The sequence below is a fragment of the Helicoverpa zea genome, chromosome 31, assembly GCF_022581195.2.
Source record: "Helicoverpa zea isolate HzStark_Cry1AcR chromosome 31, ilHelZeax1.1, whole genome shotgun sequence".
NCBI lineage: Eukaryota > Metazoa > Arthropoda > Insecta > Lepidoptera > Noctuidae > Helicoverpa > Helicoverpa zea.
Window position 1 is genome coordinate 12,528,391 of NC_061482.1, and position 21,903 is coordinate 12,550,293.

Here is a 21,903-nt window from a genome sequence, read left to right on the forward strand (position 1 = left end):
TGACCGTTTATTATTTAAAATGCCCCGAGCCCTGATTTCCTAAAAGACTTGTAACCACGCAATCCATACTTGCATACACCTGTTATACATCTTGAGAGTTTTTTTTAGTTTATTAAGAATCTGCCATATGTCAGCTGCTTGTTTTTATGAGCCGCGGTAAGGTTTTTTAAAGGAACTGTTTGTCCCTTGTAGACAATTATGTATTCAATATCTGCGGTTTGTTGGCACAATGGATGATAATAATGTACTTAAAAGTACTGTCGTGTAACACTCGGTACTGTAACACAGTATATAATGAAAACAGATATTCGAGTGAACCTTGTTGGAAAAGTACAAAGTACTGTGGCGGGGACACCATGCGGCAAGCTCATGTAGGCAGTCTTAGATCTAGTCATTCAATCAAATAGCAGATTCAACCGCATGACTGCGACATATCCACCATGTTCCAATGCTCATATCTGTAGGTATATCATTGGTTTGATAAATTGAAGAGGCTTGGTGGAATTAAATAATTATGATACGTCAATGATAAGACTGGTCTTCGCAATTTTAAGAAAATTTCGAAAAATATGGTAAAGACCGTGAAATTGCAATCTTACTTACATGAGTAAAAAAAATGTATTATGTCCAGCCTGCGAACGGTAATGAGACGGTATGTATGCACGTACATAGCTGCAAAAATAAAATAATTTTACGTTCCTGTACCTTGCATGTAGGCACCAATTATTTCTAGACACTTCATTAGAATACCCATAAAAGTATACCAGATGGAGCGAACGTAAGGCGAGTAATTAGGTTCTAGCCTGGAAGGACGAGTCGTAAATGGTATGTTATTGTGACCCAGTGGCACTGTTTGCGACTGAATTTACAACTGTATCTTATACTTGTACTTTGAATATTTTTATGAATATCCTGTATGATAGTAAATCAATGGCATGTGCAAAACACAGCCTGCTTTGATGCTGTCTGTATGTACCGCCAATTTTAGCACAGGTTTTGCTAAGGAAACGGTAATTTCTCTCTTTACTTTTGAATACTTTCAGGAAAACATATTTATTTATACGTGTAGGTACGTTTTAGTAAGCACCTTCCCTAAATACTTTTTGCTGCTTTTTTATTGGAATATGGCAAAACGCCTCCTAATATATGGCAATCCTTCTCCGTGTGAGAGGAGGCCTGTGCCCAGCAGTGGGACGATAAAAAGGCTGTAACAGGACAGGATGGCAAAACGTGAAAGTTTTGTCAAGTTATACAACAATAGGTACCAACTTAAAAAGTACTGACCCCCTAAAATATTCCCACTTAAAAACCAAAAATAACTCATAATTGCATATTTAAATATGGATTAACAAACTTTAGATCGAGTTTACACTCGATATAAAAGTATAAAGTATCGATAGTGGTTGCGCCGGAGTATCGATGCGGCGGCAGGTGATGCGTCGTGTTCGTTTTTGGCGAATCAGAGGCGGGCAGGTGCGCGCGCAGGTGTCCCCGCGATCTCAGCCGATATCGGTACACAGGTTGATGTTGATCGATCGATTCTCTCACTCAATGGCTTTACTAAGTATCGATGTAAGTAGGTATCTAAGTGTTTGTTTTTGACATAGGAACACCTGGTAAATCAGCCAAGGTATTTGATAAACAAAGATTTGTTCTTCCTTTGCCATGCCCGAGCATCTACTGAGTCCCGGACTTCAGTAGGCGAACATGGGGCCGAAGCCATATCCCAGGGAACTTCAATGAAAAATAATGTTGACACATGTTATCTACATCTTTGATATGTAGGTAAGCCTTAATCAACCCACAGTCACACAAGGTCAATTACCAAAAGTACCCCAAAAATATACCACGTGCCACTATTTACCTAAACACAAAGCAACAGCCTGTATCGTTGGCCCGTGCGGTACTATGCTAACGTGACTCGCGAGATAGGACAGATGCTTCGCGGCATATGCGCTGCGCCCGCGCGGCCGGCCGGACGCACGCCACTCCCACCAAGCGCCCTCATCTATCTATACGAAGCTCGGATTTGTTGATCTGCCAAGGTGGCAAACTTGTTCCTGGTAGATAGCGAAGTTAATGACTTCGACAAGTTGAGAGGATTGTTGATTTTGTAGAGATACAAAATGTGTTCGTTACACGGCTCTTGCGAATCAACTTCGATGACAGAATATTGCACAAGTAAATTCTTAGTCATCTTCATCCACATCGGTCAAAGAACTTTAAGATTGGGAAAATTAGTTAAGACTTGGTGACTCATGTGTCTGAAGGACAAGTACCTATGAAGCTACGAGAAAATTAAAAGTGCACATCTGAGAAATGCTTCTGTGAAAAGTGAACCCATGCCGTCCTTGAATATTCATTCTAACAAAGCACCTACTTTTCCTTATGAAACATAATTTTCAGCTCCGCATGTATGCAGTTGGTTGTTATCCATATGATTTTTTGTGTGCAAATTTTATATCCTTCAAAATGTATCTACCTACCACGCTACCTACCAATATATTGGCTTAATTTGGATATTATAAGAAAGTTATGAAAGTTTATTACTTTTTCGAAACGAGTGAAGCATGCATTTTAATGTCTTTAATTTGGAGGCAGGTGTTAATTAAATAATAATTTTAATAATTATGCAGTCAAGAGCGAACGAATCTTTAATGCCGAAATATAAACAACATGAAAGGTACAGCCAGAAATAAGGAAACCAAAAAAATGCGGCTCAGGTAGAAGTGATCGGCTGTGCCTATTTAATTTTAGGGTTCCTTAAAGCAGGTGTGTAAACGCTTCAGTAGAATGATAACTTTAAATGAAGCCAATAAAATAAAAATTTAAACTTGTCACTTGTAAAAGTTGTCAAGCGTTGAAGATTTGCCGGGTAATGAAGCATGTCCAAAGTACAAAGTATGCTGTTAAGTTTGTAAGTAGGTATCTGTGTGAAGACGAACTTACATGCCAACTTCACCGAGCCAGCGAGCAGCCGCTAAATATTGTGGACTTTGTAAACTACTGGCTAGTGTTGAGAAAACTCGATAGAGAAAGCGCCTACTTTATTAAGCTTTGATTGATTCAAGAACTTGCTGTCTATGCTTTAAGTATTAACGCTAAGTCTTAACAGCTTCAGGATTTTCAGATAAGTAGCGGGTAAAGACAGAAGCTTTTTAGCTGCTTACTTTATCCATTTTCATCATACTTAGCTCTTAGAAGACACATTTTTAATTACACAGCTTAACTATTCATTTAAGTGAGTGCTTGCCTACGCACGCAAAGACCCATTCAAAAATGTTCACTACGCGGAACCCGAGATCCATGGAAGATGTTCAACTGTCGCATATAAAATAAAGGGACGTGTGCTGCAGCTGTCGTTAATAACAATGTGGTCCAAAAGTATCAGAGCGCGCGCTTCGGGCACGCACCGGCTGTCCTCGTTGCCTTCAAAAACACAGCTGCCTATATCATCGAAAAAACTTCGTAAGTGTTAGTACATTAGTCCCACACAGTTGTTAAATCCCTGCAGAGCAGTTTACGGCTGTTTAAATTCTCTCATATTCCTTAAAGAGCGAGTAATAAGCACGTGGGTGAACGGGCCAAGCTCACGCGTCCTCGAAAAGGTGAAGTAGATAGCAATATGCAATGAAGATTTTTTCTGTTGATGTTTTTGTTGTAGCTAATTGTTGTAAGCGATCAATCTTTTATATATTCAAGTAGTTACTTACTTATATTTAGATATTAACACGATTCATAGAATGAAGTACCTAGTACCACCAAAATCTGCTCGGAGTATTAATATAATGATCATTTCAACAACAGAGTAATTCCGAATGCATGAATCTTCATTATGTCCATCAGCAGTAATTAAATATTATGTTGCTATCCGTTCATGAAACATAATCATAAAATCATTACAAATTAAGCAAAAGCTGTGCTACAGCAGCAAAAGCACAGTTCTTCAATATGGAAATTAATAAATTATAGCTAAGTACTAAGTGTCATCTTATTAAGAAGAGTGGGTATGAAAAAAAAAACTCCTTTAGTACAGCGAGTAATATTAGTTTAGTTTTAAATACATTTTAGTAGAATACCTAGTTCATATAAGTAGATACATAGGTACACGAGCTCATATTAATTTAAATAAAATCGCATAACAAGTAAATGTCACTGAACGGCATAAAAATACACGAATCTCGTATCAATATTTTATCATTCCCGTCACACATTGTATTTTCCTTGAACTTAGAACGTAATTTGAGATGAATATGTAGTCATACGGTACAACGAGCAACGTACGCTTGGACAATGTTTTCGTTTTACGCAAGCCCTTTTACCAGAACAGAGGGCTCAAGACAAAAGGGGACTCTGATTAAAAACGGAAAATGTTGAAAAGTCGAGTCCTCGGTGTCTGCACAATGACTCTTACCCACTCGTGTTCAGAAAACATCCAAGATTAAGGAAGACTTGTGAATGTATTAGAAGGGGCTTAAAATACATTTTTTGTATTAGACTATTTTTGGTATCTTTGAAGTGAACACGTTTTATCAAGAGAAGAGCGCATTTTACTTAGCTAAGGGTTTGTATTGCGCCATTTGTAACCAAGTACTTTTTAATTAAAAAATACAAATAACTGCAACGGCTGCTGAACGATTGCAATTTTCAGCCAAGGGCTAAGATAGGTACTAGTGCAAACGAGTGACTGATATTTACTGTACACTAGCAACATTAAATAAATCAGTAGCACATTAAATGTTTATGAATTCTATGTTAGATACTTTCAGGAATACAATAACATTATAGCCAAGATTTTATATTCAATTGTTGTTTGCTTATCAACTTGCCTACTAGGTTAATGAGGCGATCCGACTAAAAATATAGTTTTTCATAATAGTGTTCGCCGACACAAGAAAACTGCATGCTACCGTACTCTGTGCGACAGTAGCCTTTTTACCTCTACATAACGTGAATAAAGGCGAGATGCACATTTGCAAACCTCCTTTTGTGCAATTTCCCGACCGCAGTTACAAATAACGTAGGCTTTGCGGTTAAATACATTTGTTTGGTCAGGAACTTAAGGCCTAATTGATTCTGTGTGCTGTTGTCCAGGCTTGACCGGCTTTTCTGCAAATAGGTGTATCAACTGTATGTAGGTATAGAGCGAACATACCAGGTGTCAGATTTGGGAATGAAAACAATAACAATCTGTTTAATTCTATTTTGATATCAAAATGAAGACAGTTTCTTAATAAACCTTGTCTTTTTAGTGTAGTAAGAATTTTAATTGGAAAACTGAAGATCTATTTGAGGGAGAGCGAATAGGTAGGTACATAAGAGATATAATTTCCATTTTAATAATAAGCCTAGCATATTGCTAATCTTAGTCAGATGCAGGCGATAAAAAAATTTTTGTTAACAGCAAAAGCCCTTCTTTACGGAAAATCTCAGCTCACGAACTGAAAGAATAAAAACAAATTGAGCAGTTACAATTAATAGGATAATAATGTGCAGTAATAGTATTATGATACTTTATTTCTATATTCTATGATATTTAAACATTTGACTGATTGCAAAATCAAAAAAATATCATAATACTTTTTGTAATCTAGGTACCTAAAATAAAAATACAGTCTAACATTTTTCTGATAAAGTGAAATCAGAAAATAGATCGAGTCAGCCCGCTGTGGCGGTTCATTTCCTATTCAATTGACTGTCATGTGGTGTTTACAATAGATTGCCGATGTATTGTTTGTCCTCTACTATTGTTACATAAATCTTTCGCGAGCCAAAGGTGCTTAAACCATGTGCTCGTTGACACAATACTTGCAATAACCGAGACTAAAAAAACGGGGCGCATCCCGTCTTTTGAGCGAACATCTCGATACATTGTACTCCATTTAAATAGCCATTAACAAGTAATAAAAAATGTATACTTTCACTTTAATTTAAAGAACATGATACATACATCGTTATTGATATCTATACGTAGGTAATATAAAAATGTATCGCTTAATGTGTTTATAACCCCATAACTCACGCTTGGACCAATTTTACTTATTCTTTTTTGAAGTCCAAGAATGGTTTCTACAGCGAAACAACAACAGTCGCAACAGTCGAATAACTACCGGGAAGCAGTCCCCACGGGACGCGAGCGAAACCGCGGGAAATTCGTAGTTACAAATGAAAGTAAATCTTTCTGTCGCGTCTTCACGCTAAAACGGTTGAAGCTGGAAGCCTGCATGCAATTTTCTCAACCGTGAACTGTGATCTACAAAATTTCTTTCCAAAGGAGAATGGGCGAAATGGGTACTCCCATTATGTACTTAGGTACCTTAGGTACTCCCATATTTTAATCCCTTATCTTTTCTAATCTATAAACTTTCTTATGTTATCGGGTCCCCTTATCTACTACCCTTATGTACTACCCTTATGTTCTTTATTATGTACTTCCCTTATGAACTTCCTTATGTAATCCTCTTATATACTCTCCTTATGTACTCCCTTTATGTTCTCCCCTTACCTATATACTCCAATTTTGTAATCCCTTATCTTTTCAAATCTATAAACTTCCTTATGTACTTCCTTATGTACTACCCTTATGTACTCCCCTTACGTAAAAAGAAAAAAAAAAACGTAATAATAAAAAAAAAAAATTCAAACAAAATTAATAAATACTTAGAGCAGATTTTTGACGCGTTATAACGCATTTCATTAAACACGTTATAACGCCTTTAATACTTACAAATGACAGTAGCCGCCATACAAGAAAATACATGAAATAAGCTTTCTATCGATGTATCACTTAATTCTAGAGGAGAGGTAGACCAAAACGCTCATTGTCCTTTCACTGTTCTAAGTCAACGGGTATTGCGCTGTAGGTTTTGATTCTTTTGAGAGTGTTGAAAGCATCTTTTGACTGAATGGGAAAACGCCAGCATCTTTTTACATAAACTTAAGTTTAATTTTTGACATCTTCTATGTAAATACAGTTTAAATAAAATACAGTCCTCCGTTGCATGTCCGAAATGAAGCGTCGAGACAGATAGACAACAAAGTGGTCTTACACAAGTACCGCTTTTTTTGAAGAACGAACACCTTAAGATGTAAAATGCGTTAAAACTGACATAAGAAAAAAAATAACTTAACGTAACCTAGGATAAAAACCGGCCAAGTGCGATTCGGACTCGCGCAAGAAGGGTTCCGTACCATTATTTAAAATGAGCAAAAAAAATCTCGTTTGTTGTATGAGAGCCCCCCTAAGTATTTATTTTATACTAGTTTTCACAAACAAGTTTTGTACTAGTTTACAACAAAAATATATCATCTGTGAAAATTTCAACTCTCTTACTATTACGGTTCATGAGATACAGCCTGGTGACAGACGGACGGACGGACGGACAGAGGAGCGAAAATAATAGGGTTCCGTTTTATCCTTTGGATACGGAACCCTAAAACTTACTTAATACTCAACGATGGGCACATCATTTTAGTGTTCAAAAAATGAAATTGTGAAGCACAATGAGAACCCAAAGTAAGTACTACAGATTTTCATATTGTACCTACAAAAAACCTCAACACCCACGAACCTAACCAATGGTCATAATTCAGAATAGCTCGTGTTCATTCAATTACTTTCAAAAGAATGTTACTTCAATTAACTACTTCAAGACACAAAAGTTTTCTAATATCTAATACTAGCCGTTTTCCCGCGGTTTCACTGGCGTCCCGTGGTAACTACTGCCCGTACCGGGATAAAATATATATAATGTAGCTTTCGAATGGTGAAAGAATTTTTAAAAACTGTCCAGTAGTTTTGAGCCTATTCATTACAACCAAACAAACAAACAAAGTTTTCCTCTTTATAATATTAGTATAGACAACATACTTAGTTCCAGTAGCCTAGCTCCTCGATTCACTATTACAGATTTAATCTGTCACACACTGCCGACTAAACAGTTGGCCTACACTTGACCCGATAATTGGAAAACATCATTATCTCCTGAGCATTTTCTCAACTAGATTGGCTTCGATTGGCAAACATTTTTTTAAAGAAATTCTTGACTCCATCAAAGTTTTCAGTCAATCAAGGTTTTCAGCCCACTACCATACCAATTTTTGAATCCATACAAACTATTGGCCGACTAACATTTTACAGATACTCGTATCGCTATATTGTTTGGTACCTTTAGTTCCAATCGCTTGTAGTTCTCTCTCCACATTGCAAAGATCTGTGTTTGGCAATTCTGTAAGCAATCGATTAAGGTATAATGCCATTGCAAGTTACTTAGATACCCGGCTGCTGAACGATTGCAATTTTTAGCTAAAGAATAGGCAAAGGTGTAAACGAGTAACTGATATTTCTTGTTATAAAGATATGAAATATATACTAGCAACATTAAATAGGTAGGTACCTCTTTTTAAATCTCATTGAATACTTATATTAAATTATTGGCTGACTAACATTTTACAGTGTTCTCAATACACTATTAGTTGTCAAATGATTGCTTACAGGAATAAAATAAGCATAAAATGTGACAAGGAAATTAAATTGTTCAAGCTTCTAAGACCTTGGTACAGCACGTGTATTCGGGACCTCGTATCATACGCCAATATTACAAGTTACAAGTCTGAAATGAGCTCCTTTGATGTTCCTTGAAAGCCTTCCACTTGTTGGTTAAACAGATTTAATTGATTCAGATTTAACATGTACCTACCATAAACATACTTACCTGTTGCGATGTATCAAATATATTTGATCGCATATTGTTGAAACAGGTTTCCGGATTTTCATACTTTTCTTGGCTTCATGAACATTAAAAATGGTTTCAGAAGTATATTTTTACCACACCATCGTTAGCGATAAAATATGATGTAATTCATAATTTTGAAATTATTTTTAATTTGACATTGATTGGAATATCAGAAAGTTTTTTTATTTGTAAACTCACTTTGGCCACCTTAGTGACTGACACCCCGCTGCATCCCACCGTTATCCAATTCCGTGGAATTTATTAATGCTCAGGATTTTATTCTCTATAAAAAATCACGTCAATCCGATTTTTGGTGAAATAGCAAACAGACAAAAATAATTCCACATTCCAAAATAATCGAAAGAAATACACAAAAGCATATTTCATATGTGTTGGCAGTCCTGTCTGAAATCCGCCAAAAATATTCACCAATTATTTCGAAACAACACTGCAACGGTACACCAGTGTGTGTCGGTACAAAAACATCGATGTTTTTCAACGCAACCACAGCTATGCTTTTACAGGTCTCGAATATACCACAGAAACGTTGCGTCGTAACTTTAACAAAATCTATACCAATATGATAAAGAGGATTTTTTTTGTTTGTCTGTTTGTTTGTCTAAGGCTCCGAAACTACTGAACCGATTTGGACAATTCTTCCACCGTTAGAAAGTTGCACTCTTCCCGAGTAATATAGGCTATATTTTATCCCTTTACTTGCCGTAGTTCCCACGGAGCGCGGGTGAAACCGCGGGAAAACGGCTAGTTGAAAATAAAATGAAAATATTCCCGTACACGTTATGTGTCGTATACAGAAAACTAAAGCCGACTTAAAACTTGTGTAGACCGTGGACGGTGACAAAGCATTTTGAGTATATTTCTGCAGCTATTTTTATCGGTTCAATAGTTACGTGTGTATGCTAAAGTTGGATGGTGACTTAACTTGGTGCAAGTTTCGTAGAGGCTGCCTTTTTCACGCATCGTCTTTTCATACGAATAGAGTTTCTATGCACGTTTGAACTCTGATAGTAGGGTTGTACTTAGAAATAATGTTCTTTCGTATTATAATATTATTAAAAAATCTAATTGACGAATATTAGAAAAAAAAATGGTGCAGAAAAATTGTAAAGTGTTATTGTTAGGTGAAATTTTAAACGGATTAGATGCATGCTTTTCGAGCTCTGAATATCAGAGATTGCTGGAATAAAAATGAAAATCAATGTTGTTTTTATAAAGGGAAAAGTTTTATATTTCGGTCGGTAAAAAATTAAAGGCCCATAGTGCACTGATTGCACTGATTTCGAAGCAAATAAGTGATAACTAATAACCCTTTATATGGAAGTAACTTACACAGCTGAATAAATTAATACGCACTTATGGATTCGCTAGTTAAGTGTGCCAGTTATGATCTCTGAGGTGGCGCAGTAGGTATGTATTTTCCTTACATTACAATATTATTGACGAGTCCCGGTTTCGTGCAAAAGTTTATGGAAGTGTAAATAAATATCGAAATATTAGCAAAACTAACTGCTAGATTTGGTATATAACTAAATAAAAATGTTCCTCTTTCACACAACGACTACTGGAAGGATTTTGATGAAACTCGTATTTCGTGCGCATAAGGAGGGAGGTATCATATATTGTAAGTAGGGAGGTATTATCCCTCAGATATAAAATAAATAAATAAATAAATTAAATAAATAAATGAATTAAATAAATGAATTAAATAAATGAATTAAATAAATAAATAAATTAACAACTATTTCTATAAGGACATTTCTCAAGTCCTACATACTCAATGAAGCTGAAGCGAATCATTAAAGTAAGTTTGCTACATTGCACTGCGCACATCCGCCGGCACGAGGCTAATTTACACACTTCAGCTAGCGAGCCTGTATTCAGTAACGATATAGTTTGTTTTGATCATATTGAACGCAGGTTATTTTGTACTTTTTTGTATAAATTTTCCATATACATAATGGAGGATAGTTGATACATTGTAAAATCAGTGCTTGTTTGTTTGTAAGTTTTTTACGATATAGGTACTTACTAACTGAAAAGTAGCTATTCCCCGCGTTTAATTAACGTATAAGCTTTCATCCTCTCATCTCTCTGTACCAAATTATTTACAGGAGTTCAGTAGTTTTGATTCGATAGCCCGTTATAATTTATCAAGAATTACTTTATAGATTATAAAGTTATTCCAAAGAATTGTGTACTTATTAGCGCTTTCTTTGTTTGTTGGTTTAAATTGTTTCAGATGAAATTTATGTTCGTTCATATTACAAATTTAATCTACCTTGCAGACTGAAAAGTACATCTCCTCAGTCTCGAGATACAAAGGTTCTATCTAAATTTACAATCGGATTGGTCGGTCAGCCAGCAGAATTGCTCTTGACAGCCAGTCTTTCTTAACATCTCGAACTCTCGGTGCAGTCGAACATATTTATAGAAGTCTTCTACAATTCTGTCCATTTGAAGAGAATAATATAAATTGACAGTTTGTTTCAGAATAAGAAGGAACCAATCGCTACAATAACTCGATAAGTAGTCGATAATCGAGCAAGCGATGTTGTGTTGTTAACTTGCACTCACTTTTACAGTCGTAACGTCAAATGGTACATCATTAAAAGCTCAAGCATGACGTGAGAATCGAACTAACTCGCAAGATTTTCTCCTTAACTGTTAGTCGCTTATAAATAAACTAGGATGCGATTATTACAACTTTTGAAACGTTTCTTTATAGCGAGTTTCATGGTTGGAAAAATTGTGACCCTTCCACAATTTGAAATTAAAGTACCTACCTATCTCTTAACATTATTCTTTTACGAGCGAGTTAATACTTCATTTGATAATCAGTCACCTTCTTCAATTAAAGGGAGTCTGATACTTACTGGACATGATACATCCTGATACATATATAGTTGTTTTATCTCACAATAGCGGGTGGCCATACTTGTGATACTTAAATGTACTGCCTGTATGTAATTGTTTTTATACGTAAGCTCGGGAGTGCGAGTAGTGGTCTAGTCGCCCCGAGACAAGTGCACAAATATAGCTCAGCTTTTGTGATATTCGATAGGGAAACGTCAAGCGCTGATAAGGCATTTTATTTAGATAGGCGACGTGTGTGGCGATGGATAGGTATGATACACAGTTGTATTGTTTTATAGTCATGAATGCTTAATTTGCAACTGCTAAGAAACTATGCACAGTAAACGTACTCGGTCAATCCGTATTTCACGTGCGATATCCATTTCTGACAACACAAGACTATCAAGTTCCTTAAATGAGCTACCGTTAATTAATATAATTTAACAGTAAACAAAGGGAAATCAGCAACTACATATAATGAGCAACTCAAAGTAAATTAATTACTAGAAGCAAATTGTGGTTAAACATAGTCTTACTTGACACTGTTCGTTAATTAAATAGAAGATGTTTGCACTAATATTATGAAGCTGAAGAGTTTGTGTGAGTGCGCTAATCTCAGGAAGTACTAGCTCGATTTGAAAATTTACTTCAGTGTTAGATACTTAGATAGCCCATTCATAGACGACGCAGGCAAACTATGATTGTGATACCAACTTTTCATCCTGGTGTGTGAAGTTGTTCCTACTAGTTGCGAGCTAGTTTTACTAATTATGTTGTTTTCAACAGCTAGACATGAGTATAATGAGTATAAATATTTAGTTCTATAACGGCCAGTTTCTTCATCAAACATAAAAGTCAAAGTAATGTCTAAAGTAAAAGTAACGGTCAAATTCGTTTTTTCAAGGCTAAAGTGACAGAAAAACTAATAGAAAAAGCGAATTTGACCGTTACTTTTACTTTAGATGAAGAAATTGGCAGTTAGTCAAGAAAAGTATTTTGAACAATTTTTCAGCTTAACAGAATTTTAACATAGACCATCCAAAAAAAATGCCCAGTTTTATTTTTAAGTTTTTAAACTTGGTAAGATTGTTTACCAAAACTCTGTGATCTTATCAAAAATTGAGCTCTCACGTTAATATGGTGCTCGAAGTATTTAGCTATACTTTCGAGGAATTTGTAACCATACCCTGTAACCACGTATTAAAACTGCCAGGTGGCCGAAGAGCACATGTCGTGGGAAATCAACTGTTAAAATGGCCAGTTTCATTGGCTTCATATCAAATTGCTGAATGGCCATTCAACATAAACGTTGAAATGACTATAAATGGGTGCATCACATTATGTTATTCACGTAAATGAAGTCTTTATGCGGGAATCAAAATCGGTTTGTAGTTAGTGAATGTGTCATTTAGTGTATAGTACCAATGTAAAAAAAAATATGTGGTACTTACTAGCTTTTGGTCGCAATTTCACCCGTGTCCCGAGGGAAGTGTTTCCCGCACCCAAATAAAAGTCTGTGTACTAAACATTGTTGGGAAAAGACTGGACAGATGACGATGAATTTTTAGATGTACGCTGATCTCCGCTAAGTAACGGTGCTAGAACACACATAACCTGAAAACGCTTCAGGCTGCTATTTCTATGTGATGTAAGCGCTTATTGTGGTACCTACGAAATAAATCCTTCTATGTTGATAAAAAAATATAACGATGACAATGGTGGTAGCATGCATGCGCTAGATAAAAACTATAATACAGAAGCCGTAAATGGTTTTTCACCACATAAAAAATTGAAACCAAAACAGTTACAAACGATTCAAAGGAGAGTTCTACAGCAATATAAAAAATCAGGTTAAGGGCGGAGTACCCGTACACTGTAGACTAAACAGTTGGGCGATAGTTGGCCCAGTAGTCGGAACAAAAATTTTTTTTCTTGGTAATCCTGAATTTAATCAAAGTTGTTAAGTCTGTCTGATATCGGACAAATACCTGATATTGTTAGTTATTAAAAAACTTGTTTCGCAACACCTGATTGTTGTTACGTATGTACCATTCATCTTCATACTGATTTATGAGCCTAAACCAACTATCGGCCGACTAAAAAGTCTACAGTATACTCTATAAGATATCGAGAGACTATTTCATATCTCACAGTGATTGCAGCTTTATTACAAATACAGTTCTGTCATCCCTATCGACATATGATTTATTTCTAAACCAATACTGCATATTGGATGCAAGAGAGAAATTTTCAAAGATTTCCTTTTAAAGAACTTTCATTTTATTTGTATTAACATACGTATTCGACGTTTAAAGATGTTAGAGGCCTATATAGGTCACCTAACAGGAATGTGAAATTTTGAAATATCATCATCATTTTCCGATCCTTTTCCCAACTATGTTGGGGTCGGCTTCCAGTCTCGGATATCGGATGCAGTTAAGTACCAGTATTTTGCAAGCAGCGACTGCCTTGCTGACCTCCTCAACCCAGTTACCCGGGCAACCCAATACCTCTTGGTAAGACTGGTTGTCAAACTTAACTTCTGGATTCTGACTACCCGTAAGGACTGCCATGACACTTGGGTTCTTCTTTTAAAATAGATGTATACCTAACTTATTATGTGCAAATATATTTTTAGGTATGTACCTATTGCAAAAATGTTATGAATATTGATGCATGTGTTTAGACAGGGAAGATGCCTAGCATAATCTAAACTGCTAGACATACTTTCTGTAATAAATAATTAAACATAACATATTTGAGCAGTATTGTTTTGTAAAATGCAATAACTTTGGAGACACAATAAAAGGTATCGTTTCGATTCTATTTGTTTAAATCTCGATTCCGGACTGACTATAAAAGGCTTCACAGCTTCAGAAGTCTAATAAAAACGACCATTTGTTAGTTCCGAAACTCTAATTTTTCTACCCGCAATCGAAAACTGTATTATTTATTGATATCCAACTCGATTTAGCTTTAAGAATAGTTTGCATTTCCTCCAAATGCTATCTCAATTTGCTATTTGAAGCTTTGGATAAGTTAGCTGGATGCTGCCATTCCACTCTTAATGAGAGGGCAGCTCCCGAAATTGACTTCATGACAAGTTTCGCCGCTTCGATAAAATCACACAGCTGAACGTGGTTTGGTTAGAATATACTCTGGACGTAATTTTAGGATTCAAAATGGTCAGAGAGTACCTAGCATTTTTTATTTTTTGTCATGTCATGTTTGTCACAAGTCGCATAAACTTTTTAATTGGAGCAATTTTTTTGTTGTAATTTGCAATGTATATCGATAAGTGATAATAAATATAATATATAATGCATTCTACTGTGCCAGCTAAATCAGGAAAGCTTATCATTTGGTTTCATTAAAAAAAGCTCACTTGTCGCTCGACTATTTATGAACAGATTGCTCGAGAAAAAATATCTTTAATGTATGATTAGGTAAGATATCTGAAAAACAGGCTGTGAACGTAGGCTGTGGGCGTCTGGACAACTGTTGAACGCATCTGCGTCTTCATACCCTGACGACGTATATACGTAGAAGCGGTGGCGGCGCGGGCTCATTCCTGTCTCGAACTCCGGCCGAGGCAGACGTCCCTTTTGCGATTATTCGCACTCACAACTTACGAGCGCGTGAACATGAAGTGCTTCAACTGTGTTTTACTGACTCTTTCGGGCATTTTGTTTGTGACCGCGGCACATATCGAGGCGATGGATGACCTGCACGCGGTGGTGGAGCAAATCTCCCTCTTCAAAACTCTGCACAAGTCTGAAATAACTCAGATGAAAAACGAGATCGAAGAACTCAAGTAAGTAGAAAATTTATTTTTATTTGATTACGCCTTAAAGGTCCGATTGTAGCGAATTGGATTATGGGATTTACTCGCCGTGCTTCCTACTTTCTTGAAGTTTTTATTAATCAATAAATTGATGAAGCGCCTCAAATATTCAAGTTTGTTGACGGCGGTTTTCAAGTATATTTCCGAGTCGACGCAGCAGTTTCCCGCGCTTTGCTACTTGCAGAAAATTTATGAAAATTGTACAGCTTAACTTTTGCACAATGCTGTGCGAATTTATTTTTGTGTTCATTGCGACTTCATTTAATTGCCGGGGCGCACTTCGAAAGTTTTTTCCATGTGAAATATACTGCCTAATTCTATTTAATAGTATTAAAATATGATTTTCCTGCTCAGTTTTTTAATTTGATAATTAAAATATAGGGTAATGTATTCCGGCTTCCTACTTTAAAGTTCGAAGCTCTATATCCTTACAAAAGGGTATCTTTATAATTCCCTACCCTTAAAATGGAGTGGTGTATTTCTAATGAAAATTAATGCACGCGGAAACACCTTAGAACATATTATGGGCTCGTATAATGTACCGGCACCTGACAAAAGGGTCTCCGCAATAGATTTAAACATCCCACAATGTAAGGTCTTTACGATTTCGGTTATCGCCGATGATTGGGTCCTCCATACATTATGCATTATTTATGAGCACTCCTGATATTCTCTTTTGGTTGGTAGTCAAACCTTTTATGAATGTATCTCGCAATTCAATAAAATTATTGATAAACGTTGAAATTGGGGTGCAGGTAGTAAAAGTCTTCTTGTATTAACTGAGTTTATAAAAAATGTATGGCAATGAGGCAGGCAGTCTTTACAGCCGGTGAAGTTCGCGCGGGATTACTTGACCGTCTTCACTTTTATTATTGGCTGGGGACCTATGGGGTGTTTTAACTTCTTTTAATTTTGTAATCATATCTTCGGTTTTGGTCTAGGCTACTTTATGTATGAGGTACAAGGTTCGAAATTGTAAAGTATGGCTTAAAAAAGTTCTTGATAATGAGACAAAAGAAATAGACGTTTAGGCATATTCACAACTCATTATATTTATCAACTGAAATAATCCAAGGAGTACGCCACTTATACTTCCTGATTGAAAGCTGGTAGGCACTCAAAGCTAGCCGTTAGTGATCAAATTACCTTCTTGCTGTTAATTTAGTCACAGATCCTCAGTCTACCACCCAATCTCCTAATTTGGATACGAGTCAGCGACCTGATGCAATTACATCGACCTCATGCAATCATATCATCCCAAAGTCATAGATCTGAATCATGGAGTATATTGGCTTTTGATTTTATAACATGAAAAGAAATCATTAAATAAAATAAGCCATCAAAAGGGTGAATCATCTTTAACTCAACGTTGAACAAATTTTACAATTTATTCGAACCTTTTTCTTGAGTACCTTTCGATCATTTTCTATTGGCCTATTTCCTGTTCTCTCACCCACATTCTCGGGTTTTATAAGGGGGCTTCTCAGCCGTCAGTCCGATCTCCAGTTACAAAAGACAAATTGCAGATTTGACAAATACTTGGAACGTGCAACAAAAGTGTGCGTCGCGTCCGCGCAGGTGGTCTATGTGGCCCGATACAAATAGCTGATACAACGTGACATCGCCTTATTCATAATACAAGCAAGTCATGTCGAGTAATTCCCCCACTCCCACGATCCTTCTTGTAATAAATAAATAATTGTGTTTGTCTCCTTAACGCTTCGAACGAGGGATGATATAAATTGGAGCCGTGGAGCGGGTGGCTACCCGTCACGTAAATATCTCGCCGAGCAATGCTCGCGTTACGTACGACGGTGTACTTGCGAAACGATTAATCCAAATGTAATTGGATTTTTAAAGGCTAGCAACAGTACTCGTCTACGGGAGGTTGCTTGAGATAAAGTACACCGACTATTATAGGCCAAAACAAAAGGTTTATAAGATGAAATGATTGGGGATGAGTTCGTTAGTATTTTACCAAAACAACCAAATAATCTCAAACTTGTTAAGCTCTTGAATCGAAAATGGGTCAAGAGTTATTTTTACGGCAGAAAGGGAATTCACAATGGCCCTAGAGAAGGTGTTTTGGGGTTTTCACAAAGTGATTGTTCTTTATGGCTGCATGCGTGGATATAATAATGGCGAACTAAATAATGTATCGCAACTTCGCCCCATCGAAATACCGAATTCATTGAGAATATCCTGATAAATTATTCGTTGGCACTCGCTAGCCGACACGTGTCATGTATAGAATTGAGGGCTTATTACATTCTAAAATCAAATCTATATTGGGATGTATTTTTCGAATTACTGGAACGGACACAGCAATCGAGTGCCTTTAGAAAAACAAAATTAAAATTTGCGTTAGCGGGGCGGTAAATGTGTCGAGGGCTCGAAGGCTCGAGGGCGTGCTAATGTCGTGTACAAAATAGGTGTCGCGGTTGCAAGGCGGCGGCGTGCCCACAAGTGGTAATAGCTCACGCCCGACACTTTGAAGTCCTGCAAGACGTGTCATAATATAAAACTTGTAAACGCAGGAGTGCTTCGAGATCACCGCCAAGCAAGGGCCTCTCAACGCGAACCAGGCCATCTGATCGACACGATTATTCCTCTTTGCCCGTCTCTTGGGTGATTTATAAAAGACATCGTCGTTTTTATTTCTTTCTTGAGACGCGACTGAAATTAAGGATAGAAAGAAGCTCAATAGGTTGCGCACTTAGCAACGAATTCAATTCTTATTCTAGATGTTACTTCACAATTTTGATTGGGAAATAAGTTTCGATTTCTGAAGTTTAATTGAATATGAAGAAATGTCAAGATTTTGAGGAAAATGATTAATTGATTACGTCTCGAGTTAACTTAGGGTCATGACCCAACTCGTGGCTAAAAATACATTTTAGCATTATTATTAAAATAACGTCAAATGCCATGATTGAATATCGTGGCAGTTGAGACACTCACATTTACATCGTGCTTCTAGCATTTATTTCCTCTCTGATGGAATTAACACGAGCTCTCATATCGCACTCAAAGCAGCATATTTTTGACGATCAAAAAGGGTGTCTGATTGTAAAACGCGGGCATTTTTTAACACATTTTTCATAAATCTTGCTTTAACGCAAATTATGAATGTCGAAAGCCGTTTGTAACGTGTGCCCGCAATGCATCTTATTTACTCGCTCGGTTACTAATGTGACAGGACATTTTTCGAGTTGCCACTTCCCAAATAAACGTCTTACATCCCCTTCGTAATAGCTTTTGGGCGTTAATGTTAATATATTCTTTCTTACACATTTTTTACTATGTCTACGAATGGTAAGAGATTGGTACACCATATGTTGGTTACGTGTAATTGGCAGTAAATTAAACTCTATCTATGAAAAGCACCTGCGACTAGTGAGTAGTGGTGGCTGTTGATCGCGGGTGTTTGTCGCAGATTAATTTAAGCTCTGCGTCTTGGAATTAAGGTTTAAATTCGATGTTGGATACAAGTGTAGCTATAGGTAGAATGCGCCATCTCGTGTGCCAGATGAGTGTGCATCTGGGAACTGCAAAGGTACCTGTTTGCATACTTGAAATTCAACGTAGCCAGCTGTAGATATCAGTTTTGCTCATCGATTTTTATTAAGTCTCAGTTTATTTTTACATGGAGAACAGCAACAGCCTTTAGTTATCGTCCTAGTATTGAGTTAATAGTAGAGATATTGTAATTGTTATTGTATAATTCATGCGTTTGTGAGATGAATACGTTATTAAGGGCCATAGTTTGCCGAATGCTTAATTAAGCACATGTCAGATATCAATATGTTCGTATAAACATGTATTTTATTAGCTCACTAACACATGCATGAGGTTACGCTCGCTCACTTGCTAACTACTTCTTGCACATGGATAAGTACGCTATGCGGTATTCTGATATAGGCAGGGATATTACTGCCGATTAAAATTCATGCAATAGTTTTTCGGTGTAAGAGGAACTGATTTGTTTGAGTTTTGGTATTTATTTATAATATGCATAGGATATACCTCTAGAAAATAGTATATTAGTTAACGCCTAGATTGCACGACCTATCTGCAGTATTAATTTATTTTCAATATACCTACGTCACAGCAAGACGGCGAGCTTATTTTCAACCTTCAACCGTCTTATTACACGTTTTTTTACTCTTTTCAATTTCTTGATACACTTGCCTTTTTAATATAACAGTAAAGATTGTTTTATCCTTTAACTTTAAAATTATATACCGCTAATTATTCTTAAAAAATATACTTTTACTAATATATATAATAAAGAGGATTTTTTTTTGTTTCTTTGTGTGTATTCTAAAGGCTCCGAAACTAGGTACTGAATCAATTTCGAATATTCTTTCACAGTTTGGAAACTACATGATCCGTACCTATACTTATTGCGCAGCTGAGTATCAGTCATTTACCAGGAGCGACTGCCTATCTGACTTCCTCAACCCAGTTACCCGGGCAACCCAATACCCTTGATAAGACTGGTGTGAGACTTACTGGCTCAGCTAGTAGGAAATATTAACACATTCTGTCTGTACACATAATTCACACTACCTCTAATTAGTTCTAACTGACTCCTACAAGGTAATTACTACTGATCCCAATTACTTTATCCAAATTGATTGGTTACATACCCAGTGTGTGCCTATTAATACATGATTAGTCGATAATTGTCTATTAATTAGTTCAAGTAAGCTGACTACAAATACACACCGAGTTTCGACTGCGCTGGTTACTTTGTGATATGGAATATACTTATAGGATTAAATGACTTGACGCTAATTATCTGTAGGTAGATACAAATCTACATAAAATATTGCCTGTAAATAGGTATAGATTGTGAATATTGACTTTGTGCACTCTAGAAAGTAGATCCATGAACCTAACCTACTGAACAGATTTTGAAAAAATAATTTATAAAGAAGACGGATCACAATCCATACAAAATTGCCCCACGTCCTATAACAATGTGACATATCTCAAAAAATAGATAAAAATGTTAAAAAAAATATGGCATACTCTCTAATTTATTTTTTTTACACCTTCATACGAAAAAAATGCTTTAAAAATTGTTCAGGCGCTGTTATGAAAACATCGTTCATAGGACTATTTATGGACTATTTTATTAAATTATTTTTTTGTTTGATAGGGTATACCTCACAGGTCGTCCCATAATCATCAGGTCAGGATCTGATGATGGAAACCCTGAGAAATTCAGGGCAACTATTGAAAGTTGTAGGCATGCGCAGGATAAAAACTTGACTATAAGGTGTGTCTTATAACACTATGCAACAGTAAAGATTTGGAGCTGACCTGATGATGGAGACGAAAGAAGGTCGAGGGAACTCGACAACTGAATATGTAAACTACCTCGTGTTTGGGCTCATATTACTTGCATTGAATAGACCTTTGCAACAGTGAAGGTTTGGAGCTGACCCGACGATGGAGATCCGAGAAGGTCGAGGGAACTCGACACCAAAATATGTACACTACCTCAGAAGTCGGTGTCTAATGGATGTACCTAAGTTTATTTCCCCACCGACTTCTAGGCCGATGCTCCTAAGAATAGTTTGTTTTGCTTTTCAGTGTTTTTGGGAGTTTTTTTTATTGTAAAAAGTTTTTGTTTTTATTTTTGGCTTTTCAGTGACAAGCACAGTTGTCACTATCCGCATGGGTGGGAAGTTCTTATCAATACGAATAATATGAGCCCCAACACGAGGTAGTTTACATATTCGGTTGTCGAGTTCCCTCGGCCTTCTTTCGTCTCCATCATCAGGTCAGCTCCAAATCTTTACTGTTGCATAGTGTTATAAGACACACCTTATAGTCAAGTTTTTATCCTGCGCATGCCTACAACTTTCAATAGTTGCCCTGAATTTCTCAGGGTTTCCATCATCAGATCCTGACCTGATGATTATGGAACGACCTGTGAGGTATACCCTATCAAACAAAAAAATAATTTAATAAAATAGTCCATAAATAGTCCTATGAACGATGTTTTCATAACAGCGCCTGAACAATTTTTAAAGCATTTTTTTCGTATGAAAGTGTAAAAAAAATAAATTAGAGAGTATGCCATATTTTTTTAAACATTTTTATCTTTTTTTTGAGATACGTCACATTGTTATAGGACGTGGGGCAATTTTGATCCATCTTCTTTAAAGCCACATTCTTTTTAAATGTCATAGGCTATATCTTATTCTAATACTGGAAGTAGTTCCCCGAAGACGAAGAACTTGCATAAAATTGGAGTGCCTGTTTGTAATATTAAAATACCAGCTTAAAGTAAGTGCATGTGGGTACAAGTACTACACATATCAAAACAATTTTTAAATCTCTTGGATGGCTAGACCGACTGACGGGGCTTTCACAGATACATGTAGGACAAGATGTAACAACAACTTAGGTAGGCTACTTTTTTCTCTAGATGCG

At 36.4% G+C, this 21,903-nt stretch overlaps 1 protein-coding gene across 1 annotated transcript in view; it reads left to right on the forward strand.

Annotated features, from left to right (window-relative positions):
- Positions 1-15,178: 15,178 nt before the first annotated feature.
- The window catches only part of LOC124645293 (protein scabrous-like), a 29,575-nt gene continuing 22,850 nt past the window's right edge, over positions 15,179-21,903 (forward strand). The window contains exon 1 of the mRNA XM_047185094.1: positions 15,179-15,423. Within this exon, the coding sequence (XP_047041050.1) occupies positions 15,254-15,423 (170 nt within the window). The 5' untranslated portion in view covers positions 15,179-15,253. The remainder of the gene's footprint in view (positions 15,424-21,903) is intronic.